The sequence below is a fragment of the Lutjanus erythropterus genome, chromosome 1, assembly GCF_056507025.1.
Source record: "Lutjanus erythropterus isolate fLutEry1 chromosome 1, fLutEry1.hap2, whole genome shotgun sequence".
Classification (NCBI taxonomy): Eukaryota; Metazoa; Chordata; class Actinopteri; order Lutjaniformes; family Lutjanidae; genus Lutjanus; species Lutjanus erythropterus.
In genome coordinates, this window is record NC_139317.1 from 3,919,181 (window position 1) to 3,943,599 (window position 24,419).

General features: G+C 37.1%; 3 protein-coding genes across 3 annotated transcripts; 1 reads left to right on the forward strand and 2 right to left on the reverse strand.

Annotated features, from left to right (window-relative positions):
- The first annotated feature begins 8,999 nt into the window (after nt 1–8,999).
- mfap1 (microfibril associated protein 1) lies at nt 9,000–14,588 on the forward strand. Its single transcript, XM_084723819.1, has 8 exons — nt 9,000–9,194; nt 9,959–10,175; nt 10,284–10,422; nt 10,532–10,719; nt 11,554–11,823; nt 11,912–12,071; nt 13,333–13,422; nt 13,902–14,588. Exons 1-8 carry the CDS (start codon nt 9,113–9,115, stop codon nt 14,079–14,081), a joined length of 1,326 nt encoding a protein of 441 aa, XP_084579945.1. The 5' UTR covers nt 9,000–9,112; the 3' UTR covers nt 14,082–14,588.
- Nucleotides 14,589–14,649: 61 nt separating this feature from the next.
- hypk (huntingtin interacting protein K) lies at nt 14,650–18,091 on the reverse strand. Its single transcript, XM_084723917.1, has 4 exons — nt 17,887–18,091; nt 16,393–16,448; nt 16,197–16,248; nt 14,650–14,894 (listed from the first exon to the last, which is right to left on the reverse strand). The coding sequence occupies exons 1-4, from the start codon at nt 18,046–18,048 to the stop codon at nt 14,799–14,801; spliced, it is 366 nt and encodes a 121-aa protein (XP_084580043.1). The 5' UTR covers nt 18,049–18,091; the 3' UTR covers nt 14,650–14,798.
- Nucleotides 18,092–19,047: 956 nt separating this feature from the next.
- Nucleotides 19,048–22,902, reverse strand: LOC146332513 (uncharacterized). Its single transcript, XM_084723697.1, has 2 exons — nt 22,645–22,902; nt 19,048–20,683 (listed from the first exon to the last, which is right to left on the reverse strand). The coding sequence occupies exons 1-2, from the start codon at nt 22,820–22,822 to the stop codon at nt 19,374–19,376; spliced, it is 1,488 nt and encodes a 495-aa protein (XP_084579823.1). The 5' UTR covers nt 22,823–22,902; the 3' UTR covers nt 19,048–19,373.
- Between the last annotated feature and the right edge of the window lie 1,517 nt (nt 22,903–24,419).

Consider the following 24,419-nt stretch of genomic DNA (forward strand, 5'->3'; position numbering starts at 1 on the left):
GCTGCATGCACGGAGCTCGCTGCTCTCTCCCTGTGGGGATACAGCCTGCTTTTCCTAATTATCCAGCCTCATTTCACTCTCTGCCTCTCACACTGAGATCTGGTCCGTCAGCAATCTGTTTTCCTGATAACTGGACGTCTGTGAGCTCATTGATCCCGTGCCACTGTAGTCGTTTTCACCGTTGTCTCGTAGGCGAGCCGATGGACCCGAGCTGTCACTTGAATAACTGAGACCCAGACTGACCTTTTATAAACAGCCACAAACATACACATCGTTTTCTGTCTGTGAGTTTACAGGAGCTTCATTACAATCTGACATCCGAACACGCACAGTCGTCATCGTTACGTTCACAGCGGTCAGATGGTAAATATTTTTCTAATCAATAAGTGGAGCATGACAGTATTGGAAATCTTTCTGTCATTGAACACACCATCTGCTGGTTCATATGGTGACCAGGAAATGGAAATGGAGTCACACAAGGACTGAACATCAGCCTATAAACCTGTATTATTTATAAACTGTATATAAAAACATAGAAAACTGATGATGAGCTGGTTTACATTGTTTTCTGTCTTTATTAGAGCTGCAACATTTGGTTGATAAATCGATTTGCGGATTGAGAGAAAATTCAAGCAAAATGTCAAACATTTGCTGGTTCCAGCTTCTTAAATGTGAGAATTTTCTGGTTTTGTTTGTCATCTATGACAGTAAATGAAAGGTCTTTGGGTTTCGGACTGTTTATTAGTCCCTTTGGGGTCTGAGAAACTTTTTTTTTTGACATTTTATAGACAATTACTCGTGAAAATTAATCGTGAAAATAGATGGCAGATTATTCGATCATGAAAATAATCATTTGTGACAGTCACAGTCCAGCCTTTTTAAATCAGGGAAGTAGAGTCAGGCGAGCACAATAAAAACAAATCAAATCAAAAATAAATAATAAAAATAATCAAATATTAGAATAACTTAATAACTTAAAGGATCGGTGTGTAGGGCAAACAACTTGCATCATTCTAGGAGAATCTACGGTGGCCATGAAAGTTGCAGAAAATGCAAAAGGACGTATCTAGAGCCAGTGTTTGGTTTGTCCTTTCTGGGCTTCCGTACAAACATGGTGGTGTAACATGGCGGCCTCCACTGAAGAGGACATTTTAGGTCAATAAAAACACAATGACTCTTATTTTAAGGTGATTTTACACTAATGAAAGCATATTAATGAATATTATATTTCTGCCATAGTTTGTCAATAAATCCTCCTGAAGACACATTGGACCTTTCAAATACTGAATATATAGAAATATTACAAAATTAAACAACACTTTGGGTTTTTTTTTATTTTTCCCCCCAAAAAAGTATTTATTTGCATAAATCTATTAATTATTATTACCCATAATTTATTCTTTTATTTATTTAATATTTGTGTATATTATTAAATTTATTAGTTTATTATTTACTCCTTTTTTGACTGTGACAGAGTCCTAAAGCAAATTTAATTTGTTTATATATATATATCATATTTGTGGGCATTTTATTTATTTATATTTTATTTTTAAAAGACTATTTTTTTTCAATTTCAAATAAACAATTTCAAATTGTTTATTAATAGTAATTTGACTATATTTTCTCTGAGTTTCCTTTTTCATGACTTGGTTTGTTATAAATCTTACTCAAAAAATGTAAATATTTAGAACAAATAAGTAGAAATTAAAAAAGAAAACTTTTAAAGGGAAAAGGGTAAAATGAATCTTTATGTGTGTGTATATATATATACACACATATATAATATTTGTTTGATTTTTCTCTTTTTTTTCTGTATTTATATGTTGTATGTATTTTTTATCAAACTATTTTATGCAGAAAACGAAAGCAGCTGCAAAATAATTTTTAAAAAATAAAATGTAAAAAAAAAGGAAATGTTAATTTCAATTTTCTGCCAGTCAATTTCTAATTGTTCAAACAAAAATTACAAACTGGTTCTGACTTATCAGATCTGAGGATTTGCTGCCTTTGTTTTATATAATTGTTACTTGAATATCTTTGGTCCGTTGATGACGCAGAACATCATCTTGGGCTCTCACAAACATTTTCACTTCTTCATTTTTCATGTGCAAAAAAAACAAATTGATCAACTGTAAAAGTAACAAAGACACTAACCGATGACTAAAATAGATCCAGTCCTACACCTGAGCACAGGCTGGCAGATGATGGAGGAGGTCAAAGGTCGACGGCAGCACAGCACAGTACACCATCTGTATCCAGAGAGGTGGTTCATTACTTCAGCAGGCGTTCTATAGAGAACTGAGAGAGAACCATGTTAGAGAAATGGGAGAGAACCATCATTTATATGTGAGGTTTTCTCAACATGCTCACAGACACCAGCAGAGACAGACGGATGTCAAACTGAGGGAAATAAAATGAGTTCAGAGACTTAAAGAGTCTGATTCAAGAAGCATCAAACCTGTTTTGGAGACTTCCTTTAAAGGAACAGTTCAACATTTTGGTAAAAACACTAATTCGCTTTCTTGCTGGCAGTTAGATAAGAAGACTGATACAACTTTCCTCTCCGTATGCTAAATATGAAGCTATATCCAGCGCTTAGCTTAGCATAAAATGAAAACCAGGGGAAACAGGTGACAAAATACACCTCCACAACACTTCAATTAACGTATAATTAGTTTGTTGCAAAAATTTAAGTCGGTGATTTGAGTTGTGTGCGTTGATGAATTTATGGTGCTGTCCGTGGTGCTGAAGTAGCAGATGGATTTGTAATTTAGCCCTTTTCTCTCAATTCTGTGCCTTAGTCAGTTTTATCTTGGAATATATCATCATATATATCTTATTGTAGCCTATAAACTCCGTAGAGGAGAGCCACCTTCATGATCAAAGTGACAAGTAGGTTGTAGTTGCAGAAGAGCCAGAGGATCATACGCTGCATTTACATCCACCTGTATTTTTGTCCGAATTTTGAATTAGTGCATTAAAAGTTCCGAAAAGGGGGGAAAATTATTGCTTGTGTATTGATACAAGCAGAAAGTGCAGCAGAAATAGATGAATATATGTGACTTAAACATCCACTGAAGCTTCTGTGCCGTTGATGAGAGGAAAAACTGCAGCAGATTACAGCTGCACGATTTGGTAAATGGAACAAAAATGGAACTCATGAGTTTTGCATTACAATTTTTTATGTTAATTAAAAAGAAAAACCCTATTAAAATCATGATGATGTGATATTTTTTGAGGTCTGAACCAAACAAACATGTTTTCTTTCATCTGTAGAACAAGATTTTTAGGCCAGGTCATCTCTGCAGCTCTACAGCACCTCATTAGAAAGCTGTTTTATAACACATTTTTCTTTTTTCAAAAAATTGAGATTTGGTTCTGGTGCTGTGATCTGAATGTTGCTCTTGGGCACATTGCGATTTTTTGCGATTGACTGTGCAGCCCTACAGTGGACATAAAACATCAGATTAGTGTGGAGCAATGAGAAAACTGCAATTTCCATCAAAATAATACATGAAACAAACAGATATGTCATATTTTAATCCTGTTTTCTACATTGCTGTTTGATGTTTGTTTATTCACGTCATCTGGTTGCGCCCTCCTCCTCTGCGATCTGCTTATCTCAGTGAACCAACTCGTAATGATCGTTGCAGCAGTACACAGTAAACAGGAGTGGATGGAAACAAACATTCATTTGCATTTTCTTTTGCCAAAGTTTCTCAAAATTTGTCTAAATTTGTGATACATTTAGAGTGAATCCTGGAGACACACTGCTGCCCGTAGTGCTGCTATAAGGCGTCCTTCAATGTCCTTTGGGAGGTGTGTGTGTGTGTGTGTGTGTGTGTGTGTGTGTGTGTGTGTGTGTGTGTGTGTGTTTGTGTGTGTTGGTCGGTGGTGTAGAGGCAGGGGGATGCTCCCATTGGGCCACACCGCCTTAGTAAACCCACAGCGACACAAATCAACACTATCATGTTGAAACTGCTATCAGTGCATCATGGAGAGAATTTTATTCCATAAAACATATAATAAAATATCCTTTAACCTGCATTCATTCATTTTATAAGCAGCACATAAGCAGTAGCAGCTGTTGTATAAATTCAATGCACCACTTTTCCTTCAGCAGGGCTGAACATGACCAAAGAGTTCAATGAAGCCGAACAAATATCCACAAACACAAAACCGTCCTCAGTTAAGTTCTTTTGTATCGATCAACAATGAGAACAAACAAGGACTCTGCACACGACTACATATAAAAAAAAAAAGACTCAAATGAGCAAGAAAAAAATCTCTAAAAGGTCCTTTGCTCACCACAATGTGATAAAAACACTCTAAAGAGCAGATACAAGCCGACACGTTTCAGCTCTTCATATTCAATACCTGCATCGTCGTCTGATGATGATGGTTTCTCTGCTTTCTGCACTTCATTTGTGTACTGTGGTGAGCAGATCAGGGTAGTTTTCTGCTTACTGAACTGTTGGAAACAAGAGGTGCACAGAGACATAATTATCTGTATCTGTTCAATCAACAAAATTATCTGTCTCTGTATCTGTATTTGGATCGAAGGCTGGAAGTGACCGTTGTTTATACCAGACGTTATGTTAAATCAGGCAAATGTTGTATTTTACACCCTGATATTCATTGGAAATGCAATTGTTGTGAAATTCAAATAATAACAATCCACTAACCACTAGAGCAGTTATCTAGTCTTCTGCAAAAACAGAAATAGTTTTGCTTTGAACACAAATGATGCCTGATATCTACACAAATTTGAACCATATGACCAAAAAAATCTTAAATATTAGTATATACTACAGCAGTAATGTGATTACTTTGAGATACAGTGGGTTAATATGAATTTAATATCATTTTCATCAGTGTCACAAGTTTCCCCACCCAGTTATTAGTTAAAATATATTGTATTATTAATCAATGTACATATTGTATGTTTCTTATGTGAAAAGATGAGTCGTGTATTTCAAGTAGTCTGTGATATGTGAAGGAAAATGTTACAACTGCCCCAGGTCTCCCCTTAACAGGTAACCGTACGTCTCCCGTGTAAATATAATTAAGATTTTCTTTTTATTTCTGCCTTCAGCGCCACATTCATATATGTTATTCTATTTTATTGTTTTATTCTATGTTGTAATTTAAAATATTGGTATATTTCTTTATACATTTTCTGTGTGTAGCGCAGAGGGAGCTACAACTGCATAATGTATTAATATGATATTATACACTGAATATTCTGCTTATTCTTACCTTAAGAATGAGTTTTGCTCAATAAGAAAACCATAAGAATCCATAAGAAATCTAATGTCTAATGCCAGCAGATGCAGTTAAATCACCAATCACTCATTTTCACACGATAAACAACTTCAACAGACTTTTCATGAACATTCTGTTGATTTATTTTTAGATTTTAATTGAAAACAGGCATCAGATAATGAGCTCCAGTGATATATTCAGCGTGAAAACGGCACTTAACATGTTTGAAAATCACACAGATCAGACGTGAACTAACGCCTCAGTTTGACGTCTCTGTCGAGACGGCAGAGACTTTGGCATGTTATCATGTGTCTGTAATGATCAGATGTCAGGATTCATGTCTCACGTTCTGTAAAGTAAAGTTCTGAGGTATCTGCATTTCCATTTTATTCTACTTTACTTTTCTACTCCCTTGTAATCCACAGCAAAATATACATTTTACTCCACCAGATTTATTTGATAACTTTAGTCACTACTTCACAGATTCAGATTAATGATACAAAAAGTAATCAATAGATTAATTATGCTGTATTACTGTAGATTATGATCAAACTTTATTGATCCCAGGGGGGAAACTGAAACGTAACATAGGATTAAAATCATCTCATCTTTACCTGCTTCAACATTAAAGTGATGAAGACGTTAATGCATTGATGATTATAATCTTGTAACGTATATTATGATTATCTGAAATGAGGCATAACGAGTACTAACAGTTACTTCTGGTACTTGAAGTTTATTTTGATACGACTGATCTGAGTGCAGGACTTTGACTTGTGACTGAGTATTTCCACATCGTGCTGCACTGAAGTCGTGTCAGGAGGAAGATCATCTCTTGCACCTTGCAGAGTGAATCAGAGTCGAATGTGACTGTTAACAGTGAAAACTGTGGAACAGATTAATGAGCTGCCGTCTGCACACGCGGCGCTCGTCACGATCTTTGTTCTGCTCACTGACTTTTCTTTTACTTGAGGGAGTCTGAAGATAAAATGAAGGCACCTTAAACGGCCCCGACACGACACGCAGGCGAGCGTGAGGGTGTGCTGAGGTCACAGAGATGATAACAGGGAAAAAGACCAACCTGAAGGCAGCAGAGCAGTGATTCCCAAACACTGGGCCGTGACCCACAGGTGGGTCAGTAAATAAATAAAAGAATATGGAGGGTTTTCTGCAAAATTTAAGATTTATATCTGCAGTAACTTTTATAAAGCAAACGTAAAATGTGTGTATTGTTTAAGTGACAAGAAGAAACAACAGCCTGTTACTTCTGCTTATATTAACTTACTTTTTCTTATTTATGAAGAAGGATAAAATGTCTAATACTAAATAAAATAAGATAATGATGTGAAGTTGTGTCTTGTGTTGTTTCATGAAACGTTAAAGTGATTCCAGAGAAAACAATGATTTCTTCTTCTTGGATCAGTGTCACATTCACTGTCCTTCTCTGCCCTGTAAGCTGATTGTAGTCATAACCTCAGAGTGGTCTCCATTTATTATTCAGCAGTTTCATATTTTATAAGCTTAACATATGTTTTACATCTAAAATCCCATTATGTGAAGTAGCCTCTGAAGGCAGCCATCGAATTAACACAGAAGAATATAAAGAAATGTTCCCTTTGACCTGTAGTGAACTGTAAAGTCTCAAAGAATGGGAAACCTTAAGGTGGAATCTGATTCAAAAGCGGCTACTCCTAATCTAAACATGCTTTCTGATGCTGTCAAAGTCAAACACAGGCCTGAATATATTTTCCATTCATACAATAATGTTGTATGTATTTCCATTTTCATCAAACCTCAAATTTAGATGGTGAAGAAGAAAATAATTAAAAATGCTTATTTTCATTGTTGATTAATCTGTTGATTATTTTCTCCACTGATTGATTAGTTGTTTGGTCCATAACTGTAATAACTTATCATAACTTTACTATCATAAAGGCCTAAAGAAACCAGAAAATATTCACATTTGAGAAGCTGAAATCAGAGGATTTTAATTGTTGCGGCTATGATCCAGAGGTAAGAACTCGAGTCACAAGACTTGGACTCAAGTCACGAATTTGATGATTTTAGACTTGATAGAATCAAAAAAGGACTTGGAACACAATAATAAATTGATGATTATTTTGTTTGCAAACAAAAACTAAAAAGAAAGAAAAAAAAGTCGCAGTACGCTAAACATGTGGGTCAAAAATAACAGAGAAGCAACAACTTTCTTACATTTGATGAAAAACACATAATGACTTGTTTAGGACATGAAATTCAAGTTTAAGACTTACCTGTCTTGACTTGGGACTTGACTTGAGACTTAATGGTGACTTGCAAAACACAGAGCTGGTCGCACCTCTGGAAGAAAGACAGATAGATACCCTTTGAGATGTAGTTAACTGTAAAGACTCACAAAATGCAAACATTTAACAAACGTGTCACAAAATGCAGCTAAAGTTTTCTGATGCTGACAAAGTTGTGCAAACAAATGAGTAAAAAACAGGACAAAATATATTTTCAATTAACACCATAATGCCATATGTAACTCTAATTATTACTATAAAATACGGGCTCCTTTAACATTAAATAGTGAAGAAAAATATTAAACACAAATTGGTCAAAATAGTAATAAAATTTAATTACCATATAGTAATTTTGCTCCTCTCACAGTATAACATGGTGTGATACTAACATTTTGATTTGTTGTTGCAGAAGCCATCTTGAAAACAAACTTAAAATAACGTCTTTTAAGCTAAAACAGCAAAGTTAGCATCTCGCTAGCTGGTGAACATGCTGGAGCCTTTAGCATCTAAAGATAGATAGATATTAACTGGCAGTTGTTTGCTAACATTAGCCACTGTAACTTCATGAGGTGTTAATGTAAAATTAATATAGGCCTAATAAATAAATAAATTCACTTTACTGCCGACACACTGTTTAACGCAGTTGTTAATGGATAATTTCACTCACCTTTACAACTGCAGTTATCAGTTGCCTTGAAACGACCCTCTGTTGTTAATCTGATATTTTCTCTGAATGTTAGTCTTGTTGTGATGCAATATTATATTATTATCATCATATATCATGTTATATGAAGAAGCGAGGAAGAAAGACAGAAAGAAAGATGAGGCTAAAGTACTAACAGACTGGTTCTTACATCTTTAATTAGCAAGTACTTTACTTTGTGGTAGTGATACTTAGCAAATGTTAGCATGTGAACATGCTAAACTGAGGTGATGAACTACCTGCTACAACATTAAATTTTCTCAGTCTTTAAAAACTGAAGTAATAATTATTTCTCTTTATTTATTATTTCTATTTACGTTTATATTGTTTGTTTTTTCTTGCTTTAGTGATTTATGTTGCTTTTTATGTTGTTAAAATGATGCTGCCTACTTGTTATTTGAAGATGTTGGAAAATTGGAAAACGGCAGTGTCATTAAAAACGTTAAGACGGTGGTTTGGCGCCACCCAGCGGCCAAACACATGTATTGCCTCTCATCTATTCAACAACCAGCCTGTAGTACTGATACTAGCCATCAGAGAGAGATAATGTCCTGTCGAATTCAACTTCTCTCTTATCAACTTTATGACTTACAAAAACACAGTGATGTGAGCTAATAAACTGTAGTGCGTCAGTGTTTTGAAAATATGTTTTTTTTTTGTTTTAGTTAGTCACAGTCATGGTTAAGTAGTGTGTATTTCTCATCGGAAGGAATTGTTTGTCGCAACAAATCCACTTCCTGTCTGCTCGCTCCTCACGGAGTTAAACTTCCGTTTGACTGAACCGACGACGAGCTCATTTTGTCCGAGTTAAAATACAATTTTTTTCTTTTATTCAGCTGATACTGTCGACCGGGCAGCCATGTCTAGTCGCGAAGCCCTCAACATGAAGCTTCCTCCGATCCAGTCCACGGCCGGAGCCGTGCCGGTCCGGAACGAGAAAGGTGAGACGGAACGTTGTGAGCTAACAGGCGGCTAGCAGCGTGCTAAGTTAGCCAGCTACAACCAGCATAGCATAACCTCAACGTTAACACAAACATCAAAAATTGTCTGCCTAATATTATGAGAAGAGATTATTTATGAATGCCGAATTATTAAAATGTAGCCACTCATGTCAGGGGGAGTAATTTTCTTTAGGCAATAGCATCATATTTATGTCCATCACAGTTTTGTGATTGTGTTGTTTGGGTGTCCACATACTTATGGCCCAGTAGTGTTGGAGTATATCGATAGACCCCACAGGACTCAGTAAATCTAACTATGGCCTCAAAAGTGACTGTGGAGTAACACACTATCAGCATGAAATATATCAATCAATAAATAAAACGTTCCAGTAACAGGCAGTTGTCAGGCTTGTGCTAGACTTCTGTTTCCATCTACAGAGGGTTCTAGTTTTTTCTGGTCATTTACGGCTTTGTTTTGTAAGGAAGATGTAAAATAGAAGGCATCTCAGTGACCACTTTTTTTTAAATTATCTTTTTATTGTGATGGTCAGTGTAAAAACACAATTGATTAATTTCTCTGAACCCGAATTAGTGCATTCCAAAAAGGAAGATAAGTTGAAAAATAATGGCTCATCACCTTTCTGATTCAGTTTAGTCAGTTAGTATTTTTTGCAATATTGTGATATAAACTGAATTAGATTCAGTCAAACATCTTCCTTCAGCATCGGGGTGGAAAAGCTAATTTTTGTCTCTGCACATCCCAGGTGAACTCTCCATGGAGAAGGTGAAGGTGAAGAGGTACGTGTCAGGTAAACGTCCTGACTACGCACCAATGGAGTCGTCAGATGAGGAAGAGGAGGACTTCCAGTTTGTGAAGAAGGGAAAGGAAATGGAGCCAGAGGTGGAGCTGGAGGAAGAGGAGGTCTCTGACCCACGTCTCAAACGTCTGCTCAACCGCGTGTCTGAGGACGTAGAGGAGAGGTATCTGTCACACAGCTCTGGTGATTTGATTTGACTGTAAAGATCAGTAAATGTTGTGTTGCTGAAATGCTAATTTGACCACACTGCTTCCTGTTTGTTTGTCCTCAGGCTTGCGAGACACAGACAGATCGCAGAGCCTGAAGTTGTGGCTGAGAGCAGCGAGGACTCTGATGAAGGCACCTGGCACCCAGAGCGTGAGGAGAGCAGTGAGGAAGAAGAGGAGGAAGAGGAAGAAGTGGATGATGAGGTTGTTATCCACACTATTTGGTTTTATTATATGTTTTGAGTGTGCTTCTCCTAATGACTGAAGTTAGATCAAGAAAAGCTGCTGACGTGAACTTCATCACTCTGTGCAGGAAATTGAGAGGAGGCGAGCGATGATGCGGCAGCGAGCCATTGAACGGAAGAACGAGGAGATGGAGGTGATGGAGGTGGAGGAAGAAGGGAAGTCCGGGGAGGAGTCGGAATCTGAGTCCGAATATGAAGAATATACAGACAGCGAGGATGAAGCCGAGCCACGCCTCAAACCTGTCTTCATTCGCAAGTATGAACAGAAACGACTGCAAATATTTCTAAAAACAAATGCACTTAAATGTTCCAGCAGCTTTCTCTGTTGACGTCATGTGGAAGCAACAGCCTGAGACAGGTTTTCTGTGTAAGATGTTCATTTAGTTTGAATCCCTTAAAGCAGCATCTGATCAGCTGCTATAAAAGTGTTCAGTAAAAATAAGCGGACATTTTACAAGATAATGTAAATTTGAAAAACACAAATAACAGGGTGGTCGTGGGTCCTTGTTAAAGTGTTAAAATGCCTTATATATTCACATTTATTAATAAAATTCCTTAAAAAGTATTAAATATTGTTAAATTCTGTTTTTCGGAAGGTCTGAAATATGCTTTAACTGTGATCTAAAACTCTTTCCAAGAGCCAAATGCCTGTCCATTTCATATTTATGTATAAACTATAAAACAGTGAACCACAATGATAACACAGGGGTCTAACTGACTTTGAGAATAGAAATTGGGATTTCTACCTTGATAAAGCCTCATTTTAGACTCTAGCTGCAAGACACATATTCTTTAACTCCATCAGCTGTTGTTAATTTGCCTCACTTCTGTGTACATGTATATTTTAGTATGTATTTTTTTAATTTAATATTTATTTTTTTAATCGCAAAAGTTGCCTTCAATTGATTAAACAGCCACATTAAAAAGTCTTCCATTGCTGCCTGCTGATACATGTAGACACCGTCAAAGAGTGCTGACTTATTTGTAGCAGTAGATAGTAACAGTGAAACTGTGGATACAAGGTAATAAGATTTAATTTTCGCTTCAGAGGATGTTTAATGTGTATGTTCTGTGTCTGTTTGTACCACAGAAAGGACAGAATCACTGTGGCCGAGCGTGAAGCGGAGGAGCAGAGGCAAAGGGAGCTTGAGGCTGAGGCAAAGAGGCAGGCAGAGGAGCGACGGCGCTACACCCTCAAGATCGTGGAGGAGGAGGCGAAGAAGGAGTTTGAGGAGAACCGACGCACACTGGCTGCTCTGGACGCTTTGGACACTGACGGAGAGAACGAGGAGGAAGAATACGAAGCCTGGAAGGTCAGAGAGCTGAAACGCATCAAGAGGGACAGAGAGGCCAGAGAGCTGTGAGTAAACAGTTTTTGTTGTATTTCGTACCTTCCAGTCAGCAGAGTGCTGTTGTTTACGATGTTAATGAGTGGCGTTTGTCCTCAGCATGGAGAGAGAGAAGGCTGAGATCGAGAGATTCCACAGCATGACAGAGGAGGAGCGCAGGGCTGAGCTCCGTAACAGCGGCAAAGTCATCACCAACAAAGCCACCAAAGGCAAATACAAGTTCCTGCAGAAGTACTACCACAGAGGAGCCTTCTTCATGGTGAGTCACTGCAGACAAGTATTCTTACCATGAATATCCTCTTCCTTAGTTATCTTGGGCCGTTTCCTCAGCTGCACTTTTTAGTCCAGTTAAACTGGACTCTGGTTCGTTTTCCCTCTTGGTGTGATTTGTTTGAGCAGATGTCAACAAAGTAATTGTACATGGTTTCAGATCAAAACAGCAGCAAAGAGACATTTGAGAGGAGATAATCTTAGTCAAATCTCGAGTGGTTCATTTGTGATAGAAACACGATCCAGCCTCGATCTGACCCAACCTCCAGGCGGCGGTTTCCCAGATAATTATGACCGTTATAAGTAAATGCCAACTCTGCTTTTGCTCAGTGTTAAATTGCATAGCAGTGTCTTTCACGGTAACATGCCCTAGTCTAGAACACAGGACTGTCCTTCCTGTATTTACTTTCTTGCTCCTGACAGTCACATCTGACACAGACACAATGTTCTCACATGGTTTGTAGTGACACATTTTGGTTTGCTTGGATTTTTGTCTGCGTGAAAAGAAACTAAATCAAGGGGAAAACCAATTTACAAACTCATCCACTGATTTTGGACAAAGGTGTGAAAAAAAAAAACACCCCCAGATACATCAGGTCCATATAAAACATTTCAGGGGACTGAAGTTTCCAGTTAGAGATGCTTTCACACTAGTTCATCTGATTTCTCAAACAGTGTAGACATCCATCAGCTTTTCTCATGTCTCAACTTTAAATTTCTGCGATTTCTCTGAAATAGCATTGATTAGTATTCACTCCATTCTGTCGTAAATATGCATTACATATAACTTTTATGTTCTATCATGTCCTTCTATACCTGAAAGAGATTTTTAATCTCAGTGATGTATTTTCTGTTTAAGCGATGTTAATATTTTCACATTAAATCTAAACATCCACAGAGCTTATTAGACCAGTTTTACCTTCACCTAGTTTTAGTAGTCTGTGACTTTTAAAGGTAAGCACTGGAAGTGGTTAATATTAGCCCACAGATATATCCATATCAGTGTGAATGTTTTTTGATAACTGAACCAAACTTGTACAGAAATCTGTAAGGTTTGTAACTGTAAAAACATAAGCTCTTTTGTTTATTAAAGACAAGATATGTACTGAGCAGGATATATTCAGTATATATCTTGTCTTTAATAAACAAAAAAGCGTATAAAGTTTGATTTGATGTGGTGTCACGGACAGTAAATCACCAGGTGCAGGTTGCTCAGCCATCTTTAACTGTAAACATGATTTCTGTTACAGGATGCAGAGGACGACGTGTACAAGAGAGATTTCAGCGCTCCGACTCTGGAGGATCACTTCAACAAAACCATCCTACCCAAAGTCATGCAGGTCAGCTGCCTTAAACCTGTATTTCTTGTGTTTCAATGTGCTGTAAGTGACATGTTGTAGGCTAGACTGACCAAGTTTACATGCACTTTAATGTTACACTGTTATTCTGAAAATGACAGTATTCTGAATTTGATACAGATCATGTAAACAGCATATTTAGTTTGGATATTATATAGCACATTTTAAAACAACCACCATTGTGTTTACAGTCTATCCTACTTTGTGTACTTATGGTCTATTTTTTCTGTTTGCTGTGGTATCTAATATTTTGTATATACTAGTATGTAAGTTTTAAATGTTAAGGTTTTTGGTATCATTACAACTATTGAGTCTTTAGTATATTTACACGTATTTTAACCCAAGAAATGTATACGCCTTTCATCATCTCTATTATAGTGCTTAAACTGAAAGCAAGTTTCCCATGAACAAAGAGAAAGTTATGAATTTCTCTGATTTGTGGTTTGTTTTCCCTCCACCAGGTCAAAAACTTTGGTCGGTCCGGACGCACCAAGTACACCCACCTGGTGGACCAGGACACCACGTCGTTCGACTCAGCCTGGGCCCAGGAGAGCGCTCAGAACAGCAAGTTCTTCAAACAGAAGGCGGCAGGCGTGAGGGACGTGTTTGACAGGCCCACAGTGAAGAAGAGGAAGACTTAAAGGTGTGTGAGGAAGCCAAACGGACTTCAACAGGTCCTCACTGCAGCTCTAGAGACTGTCCAGAGGCCGAGCTGCTGATTCTCTTTCCTGGACTTAATGCTGTGCAAGGAACACGGACCGATTCCACTGCTGTGATGAACTGTCTCTCCACCAGGAAGGTGCACTATCGTCTAAAATTTAATTTTGCCTCCTAAAACCCAAATTAAAATGCAGCAAAGTATTACTTTAACGTGAATTCTTTGCTTTAAAAATGGAATATAGTTTAAATTTCTTGCTATATTTGTATCTGTTGTCAACATGTTTTGTGGCTTTTGAGCCACATCACACCCACAGACCTCCTCCAGTTTTAAAGCAGTGGCTTAGGATGTAATTTTGTGTAAATCAGCTTGTAACAACGTTAATATTGCAGATTCTTGTACCGATTTCCTGCACCACTCTTTATTCCATACTTGTGAACGTACAGGTATTGTAACTTGATTTGTTTGTGAATAAAAACTTGTATTTTCAGCCTTTTTAAAACTTCTCCACAGCAGGCAAATCACAATGACTTAAATCGCAGGCACAAAAGTGAACTGGTTAACTTTTATTTAAAAAAAAAAAAAGTATTTGGAGTAGATTACACAAGAATTTAACCGCTCAGTTCAGCCGTATTGTCTTGATGAGTCGTGGTTTTAAAAAAAACAAAATGAAGCAGTCCAGTATGTAAATGCTGTTTGTTCAGTTGGTCAGAGCCACCAGAGCCTCCACCACGTTCCCCATGTGTTCCCTCAGACTGCGTTCTGCCACGGCCCTCGAAATCTCCATCTCTGACATCTGCACAGCAACAACAACGTCAGAGTAAGAACCACATGTACTGTTTAAGACTAATTATAGCTTAAACTAATACACAATTAGTACTCACGATTGACAAGCAGACTGTAAAAATGCACCAGTAAAACAAATTTCACTGTTAGAAATAATCGCACATAACTAACTACAAACCTGAGGTTTAATTGTGCTGATGTATATTATGATACAATATATAGAAAAAGTTAACAAAATCATGCACATCCAAATGTGATAAGTACTAAGTGCTGGAAAGATTTCCGAAAAGGCCAAAGAAAGTCTGCACACTCGATAATGCTCCTATGAACATTTATTATTGTGGCGTACTAATTAATGTTCATGGGAACATTATCTAGTGTATAGACTTTATTTTTCCTTTTTGAGCCCCTAAACTCTTAATGTCACAGCAGCTCAGTTTCCATCTAACTGTCAAGCAAATTTGAAGGAGAAACTCTGAAATGTTGCAATAAAAATGTGACCCAGGCAAGTTTCCACCAACTGGTTTTAAGTGAATAAACTATACAAGGTGTCTGCAACCTCCTGCTCTTTTGCTCCTCTCCAGTGGCAAACCGAGACTTTACCAAAAAAAATTTAATGTAAGTGAATAACAGTTCTTACACTTTATCATTTTTGAAGCTCCTAAGTGATTCTAACATTCTCTTATTGTAGAAATGTCTACCCTGTACCCCAAATTAAAGATGATGTTTTAATGTTTCATCAACTTAAAAAGTGTGTCACGGTACGTCAACGGCTTGACACCTTTTCCTCTAAATTTTGGCAGTGGCCTGTCGTATGTCTCCCTTCAGTAGCTACATGCCAAATCCAAACGAAGAAGTGTTTCATAGTTGTGGCTCCAAAGAGAAAAGCTGCTATGGAAAGTGTAGTTCTGTCAGTAGTTGGCGGTATACACTACATTAATTAACAGTAGAAAAAGTAGAGGCTATGAACTGGAAATAAAACCACTTGATTGCAAACTGCTAACAAGCCTGAAGATGCAGGAGAAACAGTCGCCTTGGCCATCTCTGAGAGAAAACTGAAGCAACGTCTTCAAACACAGAGTGGAAACCAGCTTCTCTCTGAGCAGAAACAGCTGATTACAGCTGAACTCGTCACAAATTAAATGTTCAGAAAATTTGTTTCCATCTTTAACTAATTGCATTAAATCTTTTTGAAAAGTTTTCATGCTTGCCTAAGGTTGTTTTCCCCCTTTTTCAAAAAAGTACTTCATACTTTTGGTCATGTCCTGTACCAGGAACAGATAAATGGATGAAAAGACAGTAAAGAACTTACAATTAGTTCTACGTCCTCTTTCTTGATGGTGACTTTGGCCAACTCCTTTTCTCTGAAACAAAACACAGTGAGAACAGTGAATACACCTGCTGATAAAAAACTGATATTATCCTTCTTCATAGTCAACGGTGAGTTTTGTTTCTGTGGTAGCTGACTGCTGGGTAACTACAGAATTCATGTACTACGCTGATCTTACCTCTCTTGTTTGGCTTTCTGTTCTCGTGACCTTCTGTCTCCAATCACTGACATAGCCTGAAAGGGAAAAAAAAATAAAATAAAAAATATTTGTCATTTTCATCCAGTTTCAAATGTGAAAACTAACATCAAATAACATCACAACACAAAGAATACCACCAGGTATATTTAACCAAAACCTTTGTTTCACCAATCAAACAAGCAGGTTTATTTCATATTGTACCACAGTTGACCTCAATTTTATGGCTTTGAAATATAAAATCTACTCACTCACTCATAAAACACAAATAGACTACAGAATAAAACACACTGGGTCTGAGGAATATATTAACATTTAACTATCATTACACAGAAGTAACTGTACTTTGGTATTTTGTTAAATAAGGCAAATTATGATAATCTGTCATATGCTTTTATACTTTTCTTTATCTTAAATACCGGAGGACGTAGCTACATCTGACTCCAATCTACGCTGCATTTTAAGAATTAATTCAATAAGTGTTTTCATCAAAAAGAAGAATTTACTTTAAATTATTTAATGTCAAACACTAAAGAATGAGAAATACTGTCATTCAACACTTAACCACATTTCACACAGACTTTTATAAAGAAAAACTGAATGAAATTCAGCCCTCCAATGAATTTCTAGAAGTTTAATTTATCAGACTGTCATTCTTCTTTGTGAAACAAACGGAGATAGAAACAGATCAAACAAGCAGCAAATCATCATCATGATGATTTGTTCTCTAATTGGAAGATTAGTCAGAATCTTTGGTTCCACATGATGTCTTATCAGCATTATGTTAGATTTTAATTATTTTGGAGAACAGTGAGATAAATATTACTTTCTGTAAATACCTGTAAGATATAGTTTAACACCTGCTTTAATTTTAATATTGGTTCAACGTTTTTCTGTTTAAGATATACCCGGTTGTTTCATTATTTAATTTTAATTAATGGCTTTATTGTTTGTTATCCATAAATGATCTGAAAGGAAACAATATTCACTAATTCAATAATTAACTGAAACTGTACTTTGAAACACTGGGCTAAAAGGACTGACAAATCAGAAAGTCATCAGGACTTTTATAATTTATACTTTACAAATCTGTTTTTGATGAAAGTATGTATATACCACTTTCTTTTTAACATTATTAAGTGAATTCCTCATGTGTTGTGTCCATCTTATAACTGAATAAAGGTTTGGAAGAAAAAACACCTTAGCTAGCTAACGTTAGCTATGAGGCAGTTAGCCACTGAGTTTAGTCTTCAATGTAAATTTATCAAACAGTCATTTTAATTTAAACATTTACTGACAGAAACTACTTACATATTTATGTATTTAGCTTGGCTTTTAACTAACAACTAAAACACAGAACAAGTGTTACTAACTGAACACCTGACATGTTTCAGTATCAGTGATGACGGACGGACAGTGCAGCCGCAGTGGCCGCATGTCTCCCGGCTAACGTTAACGTTAGCTCGGACTTCTCACCGTTTCTAAATCGGAGCTGGAGATTTCCTTCTCCTCCGCGTAGTCCGTGACCCTCTCCAGATCAGCCGCTCCGCTGTCATGTTTCCGAGGCTTTTCTGCCGGTTTTCCAGTGCAGTTTTCCTCGGCTTCCAGGTCCAAATCGACGTCTCCCTCTGCCGCCATGTTTGCTCCAGTGAGGCCGGAACGAAGAGAAAGGTTCCTACAAACGTCGGAGGGAAAACGGGGTAGAACCGGAAGGACATCGTGTTATTTTTCCCCCCTTTTTATTATTGATTGACTTTTAAAAATCTATTTGCAGTTTATTTGTATTTATTTCGCCTGGTATGTTTGAATTATTTTGCACTATGATTTACTGTTTATCATTTATTCGTATATTATTATGAGTTATTTATTGTCAAAATGTTTGACATGGAATTTGTTCAATAAATAGGCATTAATAATAATCATTTGTAAATTGTCTTTGAAATCAACATTTTTCTTTTTAATATTTAATTATTTATTTAGATTTTTAGATATATTTAATGTATTTTATTTTTATTTATTTCTCTCTTACTTGTGGTTGGCTCTCCAGCATGTTTGAATGCATGAACTTAGCACTGTCTCTTTGTTGTTAAAACAATGAAATATGCAACTTGTTCAAAAAGTATTTATTAATAAAACGTTTCTGGTGAGCTACAAGTGTGCAAAAGTTTTTTGCTCTTTGACACTACATTTTTCAAAGTCATCACGTTTTGCTTTCATGACAATTTTTCACACCACAGGTATAATCTGAACCAGTTCTCATAAAAACACTGAATGAGAAGTGTGTTCAGACCTTGAACTGGTACTGTGTCATATGTCCACCAGCCTCACACTGGTGTAAACTCTCAGTTACAGTATGTATTAATGATATTCATGTCAGGATGTAACAGATGGTCGCTGTTTTTATTAAACCCTAACATCAAAACCTGTGCACACCACTTCCCAAAGGCTGGAGTCCAGAAATATCTGGAGCACAGCAAAATATAAGAGAAACAGACCATAAAGGCAGAGGGCTGCAGAGTGATGACTAGGGACTATTTTTTATGTTTTTTTTTTTTGCCTTTATACTCTGAAAAAAAGGGAAAAGGGATCTAATGAACTATATGCAAAATGCAAGTAAATATGTAAATAAATAAGTAAATATGGAGATTTCACACTTTTCTTTGTTTATTATCATATTAAAGTGAATAACTTTGGGTTTCATACTGACAGTGACATTTGAAGTCATCATCTTGTACTTTGAAAAACTGACGGACATTTTTCACTATTTTCTGAAAATTTATAGACGTTGCAGCCCAAGATTAAACATGACAATTGACTTAAGTCTTAAGTTTCAAGTCTTTCTTGTTATTTGATAACTGCTAATATAAAGAAAACAGTCTGTATAAGGGTAGATTTCTGAACCATTCCTGACTTGACAGTTAAGATATCAAGGGTTATTTGTCATTTGTCATGGAGAACATTTCTCATGAAGTAACACTCACTTCATCTGAAGGCACCACAGGTTCACACATGTTACACAGAGCACAACATGTGACCATAATCTTGTCTATCAGACTCTCCTCCACTTCGCCATTTTCTTCCACTTTCAAAACGCTCACAGGCTGAGTTGAGCCCAGAATTTTATATTTCTGCCTGAACACTCCAATCAGTCTTTTAACATGCTTTCTCACACGAGAAACTTCTTCAGCAGATTCAGTCTCCTTACGGATGAGCTGTTTCTCCCCTTTTGTGGATGGAGGTGTTTCTAATTCAGCACAAAATAAACCAGGACCGTCCTCTCCCTCTCCTGTGAAGCTCCGGTCAGCGAGCACCCAGTCCCCGGGCAGGAGCTTGTCCAGGAAGCCGCTGTGTCTGGGGAGGTCTCTGTCTGTGACACTTCCACCCCAGGCCTTTGATACAAAGGAGATGTTTCCTTGTGGGGTGACTGAAACAAGAAACTTTACAGTCTTGCGTAAAGCTTCATCTTCAGCATCTGTACTGCAACACCCCACTGACACCTCAAAGACGTCCATTATGCTCACACAGTTCTTAAAAAATGTCTGAAAACACATCGGCAAGCTGCATCGTAAGTCCTCTCTTTCCGGCCACTGTATCAGGTGATGAAGCTTGCTCGCCATCGCATGAATCAAACGGCGAAAGATTCTCATTACTGTCAACTGAGGAATCCCGAAGAGGTGAGCTAAAAACCCCGTAGATAGATTGAGGCGTAGCTTCATCAGTGTCAGAAGAACTTCCTGCGTAGGTGTCAGGGACGGTTTTGCAGCAGCAGGAAGAGCTGATGACACATAACTGAGCAATAACATAAAAGTCTGTACGTTAGGTAGTCCTGTGAAAAATTTCATCTTTCTGTCATCGAACTGTGAAGCATCAAGAGTGCAACGTTTCAACTCATCTTCTAGTTTGTGAACTTTAGTCCTCAGTGACAGACATTCAGCTTTTAAAGACTGAATCTCTTCGTGTAATGAGGCGACGTCGCTCTGTGTCTCCTCTGTCTGGACCGCAGTGCTTTGGACTCGAATAATATGCACCACTGATTGTGATGCATGACTTTGAAGCGGGTTCACAGGAGCCGCTGCAGCTGGATCTCTGCTCGGGCTGGGTGGAGGTCTCGTCTCAGAAACAGCAGCGGGATCTCTGCTCGGCTTAGATGAAATGCTTCGAGATCGTAGATATTTTTCCAAGTTGACGACGGCCCGAGTTCGATCAGCGGTGGAGGTGAAACTGAATAAACTTGGCACGTAGTCTGGGTGGAGGGGATCGTCGCTCTTTTTTCCTGAAACAAACAAAAAGCTTTAATAGCAATGTAATATTCATTCATTTCCATCTGTGCACAGACAATATAAATGATTTCATCTAGGGCTGCAAAGTATGATTATTTTCATTATCGACTCAGCAAAATGTAGCAACTGAACATCCAAAAATGAGTGCAGAAGTCCAAATAACAAGTAGGAGCCATAGACGGTATATTAAATATGTTGAAATCATTTTTTACGAGGCAGCTCAGGCAGTCTGCAAGAAAACTGCTTCAGCACCAGACGAGTGCAACATCATAATTTGACAATAACAAGCGACGACGAGTCCTCCACCATAAGCTCATCAGCTGTTTATAACTCTGTCAGTTGTCTGTCAATCTAAAGTTAAGCCTGTTATCCTGAAAACAAAAGCCCACTGCTCTAAAAATACACACCCTGGACTTTAAGTTCAGCGGCTGCCTGTCAATCTCCATTCACATATCGCTCAATTTAACTGTTATAAACATCTACGCCTTCTAAAACATTATTAAACAATCTCTCCTGGAAGCTGTGATCACAACATTTCACACAACTTCAATCAATCCCTGTGAACTCTGCAGGACCTTGCAATTTTGTCCAAACTCTGCAACTTTTCCACAAATACGACCAAACATCATTGCTTCCTGCAAGTTCTACCAACAGTCTCCTGTGCAAACACCATACATGTACGTCTTAATGAGCAAATGCAGATTTTGTTTGAGTTCTTGTAATCATGAACCTTTTAGGTGAAGTTACTCAGAACTCTGAATGAATTATACAAACGTTCTTTTGCAATTGCCATGAAATCAGACATTTTAGGCTGCAACAATCCCAAAGACAGCCTGCTGATTTCTTACAACTTATGAACAAACACTTCTCAGTAAAAATGGTGCATTAATTCGACTTATGATTAATATTGAAATGGACAAACTGAAACAGTGATTCTAGGGTTGACACTAAATTTCAAAGGAGGACATCATGGCTGCAGTGTTGATGACAGAGGAGGGAGTATTTCAATTTAGCAGGTTTCCTTAATCTGTAAAAGCACATCATGGCCATTTTCTGATAAATTACAGTAAATATTTTACAGATTTCTCCTTTAATCTGTCGATCATACTCTCGATCAATCATTTAATTCTGATCGGTGTTTCCCAAAGCTGAAGATGATGTCTTTTGTGAGCAAAAAACATGAGTGAATCTCAAGCAAATTACAACAGAACATCTGATAACTATTTATTAATCATATAAGTCAAACTGGAACCTTATTGTTATTTTTCTGTTTATTTTAATTGTCTGTGTTTATGAAATATTGTTTCACATAACTAATTTACTGCTAGAATTGTTTAAAAAAAGAGAATAGATGTGTTTTGTGTAGCTTATTAATTATCAAAGATTAATTGATTATTGATTATTAACATGTTCAACTTTAGGTTAAGGAAAATGCACAGAATTTACAATCATATTCTTAACCATACTGTTACCTCTTTTTTTTGCTTCCTATAATAATATAAAATAAACATCACTATATCAGTACACATGTATAAATGGCAACATGAATGGGAAGTAATCCATATAAATGCTGCCACTGATTAACATGCAAAACAAAATTATTTAAATTAGGGATGGTAATGGATTAATCACTATCAATTAACCGATCAGCCAATTTGAGAAACTTCTTCATGTGTACTTTGTACAATCATATATTGTTTTCTAAAGTGACAAAGCTGTGGTTAAGATACATTTAGGTTTAGAGACAAAAAAAAACTTGATTAGAGCATCCATGAGTTATGGGTTGGATTAAAATGCTAACTCTCGCGAGATTTTGGCGGCTCTGGGGTTCCCTTCATTGTTTGCACAACACAAGACTCAGTTACACTGAACATATATACACTCAACAATTACTAAGTAACATTAGTCAATGCATATAACTAGAGGTGTGTCTTTATCCAGAAATCTTACATACCTGACACGAAATGGCGACCACAAACCCAGGCCTCTGTGTCTGGATTCAGGTTGTCTCTGTGAAGTGCAGCGATCCATTTGCTTCTCTTTTCTTTAGCTTTCGGCACTCTGTGAAACGACAACTCCGACTCCTTATTGAATCTGTTCGTACACTTTATAGCACAGCAGCTCTTTCCCATTTTAGATGTGTTTTTGTATGTTTTCACAGATCAAACTGAACTAACGCCGCCACTCAGCGGGCTCGTGCCACTCACACTCATTGGCTGCAGCCCACGGTGACTTCCGCCTGCTGTGACTTCTTCTTTGTCGTGTTTAGAAGAGAACCCCAAGCCCGCGAAAGATCTCGCGAGAGTGATCATTGTAACCCAAACCACGATCTTTCCCTAATCCTGTTCAAGTGTTTTTTGGTCCTAAACCGACTCGCAGGATAACTACAGCGTTGTCTCGTTATAACACATAATCGATTTGTAAAAAGTGAACAATTAAGAAACAACGCGTACAATTCTCGCGAGAGTTTCACAAATCAAGGGTTCACTTATTCGTCATCCGTTTCTGTTTCTTCTTCGCTTTTCGTTTTTTGGCGGTGGTAACCACCGTAAGGAGCATTACCTCCATCCATGTGGCGTCAACTATGTTGGAGTGTGTGGATCAGAGGTGTTTATCTCCTTTAAGAAAGGATGGACTAAATTCCACTGCGTTGAACACTGATTCTTTTTATTAGCCCAGTTTATTTCTAACAAAAGTTAGGCTTTGTTAAAATATTCAGTTCTAACTGGTCAATTACAGCATTTTAAAGTTTGCTATTTCTATATAGAAGACTGTTGCTATTTAGACATTCTAATCAGAATCTGGAGCCCCAATAAAATATTTTTAATCCATAAAAAAAAAAAATATTAATAATTTTGGTCAAATTCTTGATTCTTTTGTAATGATGCAATAAGCAGGATATTCATTACACAAAGCAGAGGGGTCATGAATCATCCTGAAGGGTAATAATGACCTGCTCACTGTACATCACCTCTTCCATGTAGTAAAAAACACAACGTACAAAGTACAACAGTGACATTACATGACCAGGCTTGGGGAGTAGGATTAATGGGATTACATAATTACTGCACAAAAACGTGACTTTATTTTAGGGCTGTAGTGGCTCTGGCATGTTGGGAACCAAAACTCTGGAGGCAACTGTCATTCAAATGAAAGAGTGTCATTTGGTTGATTATAGAGTATATCAACAATAACATTTGTTATGACAACTTATCAAACTTAAAGAAACTGTTTAGTTTTATGTTTTAACATCACATTATACTGTCACATGTGGTGTGTTTTGACACAGGCCATCATGAGAACATCATAAGGGTGTCATGAATATTTTCCTTGACGTCAAGTAAAGTGCTACATTTTGGACTTATCTTAAAGATGTCATTAAATTTTATTATGTGATCAAACGCTTCTGTAACAGCGTCTTGAATATCAAGTAAAGCTGTACTGCTTGGGCTTGTCACAGAGATGTCATTAAATGTTATAATGCCAAATATTGTTGCTTTAGTTAATGTCAAGTTGTCATAACATCTCAGACAGTGTCACCTTTGAATTAATATGGATATAACTTGCTGAATGATGCTCAATGACAGCCACCATAAATGTTTATAAAGACTCCTTCATGTTCACGACAGGTGTTATGACATGGTTATGATAGTGTTATGACAGTCTTATGCACATCCTTCAAATAAAGTATAACCTTGTTATGGTCTGTCTTTGATCTCATATCAGTTA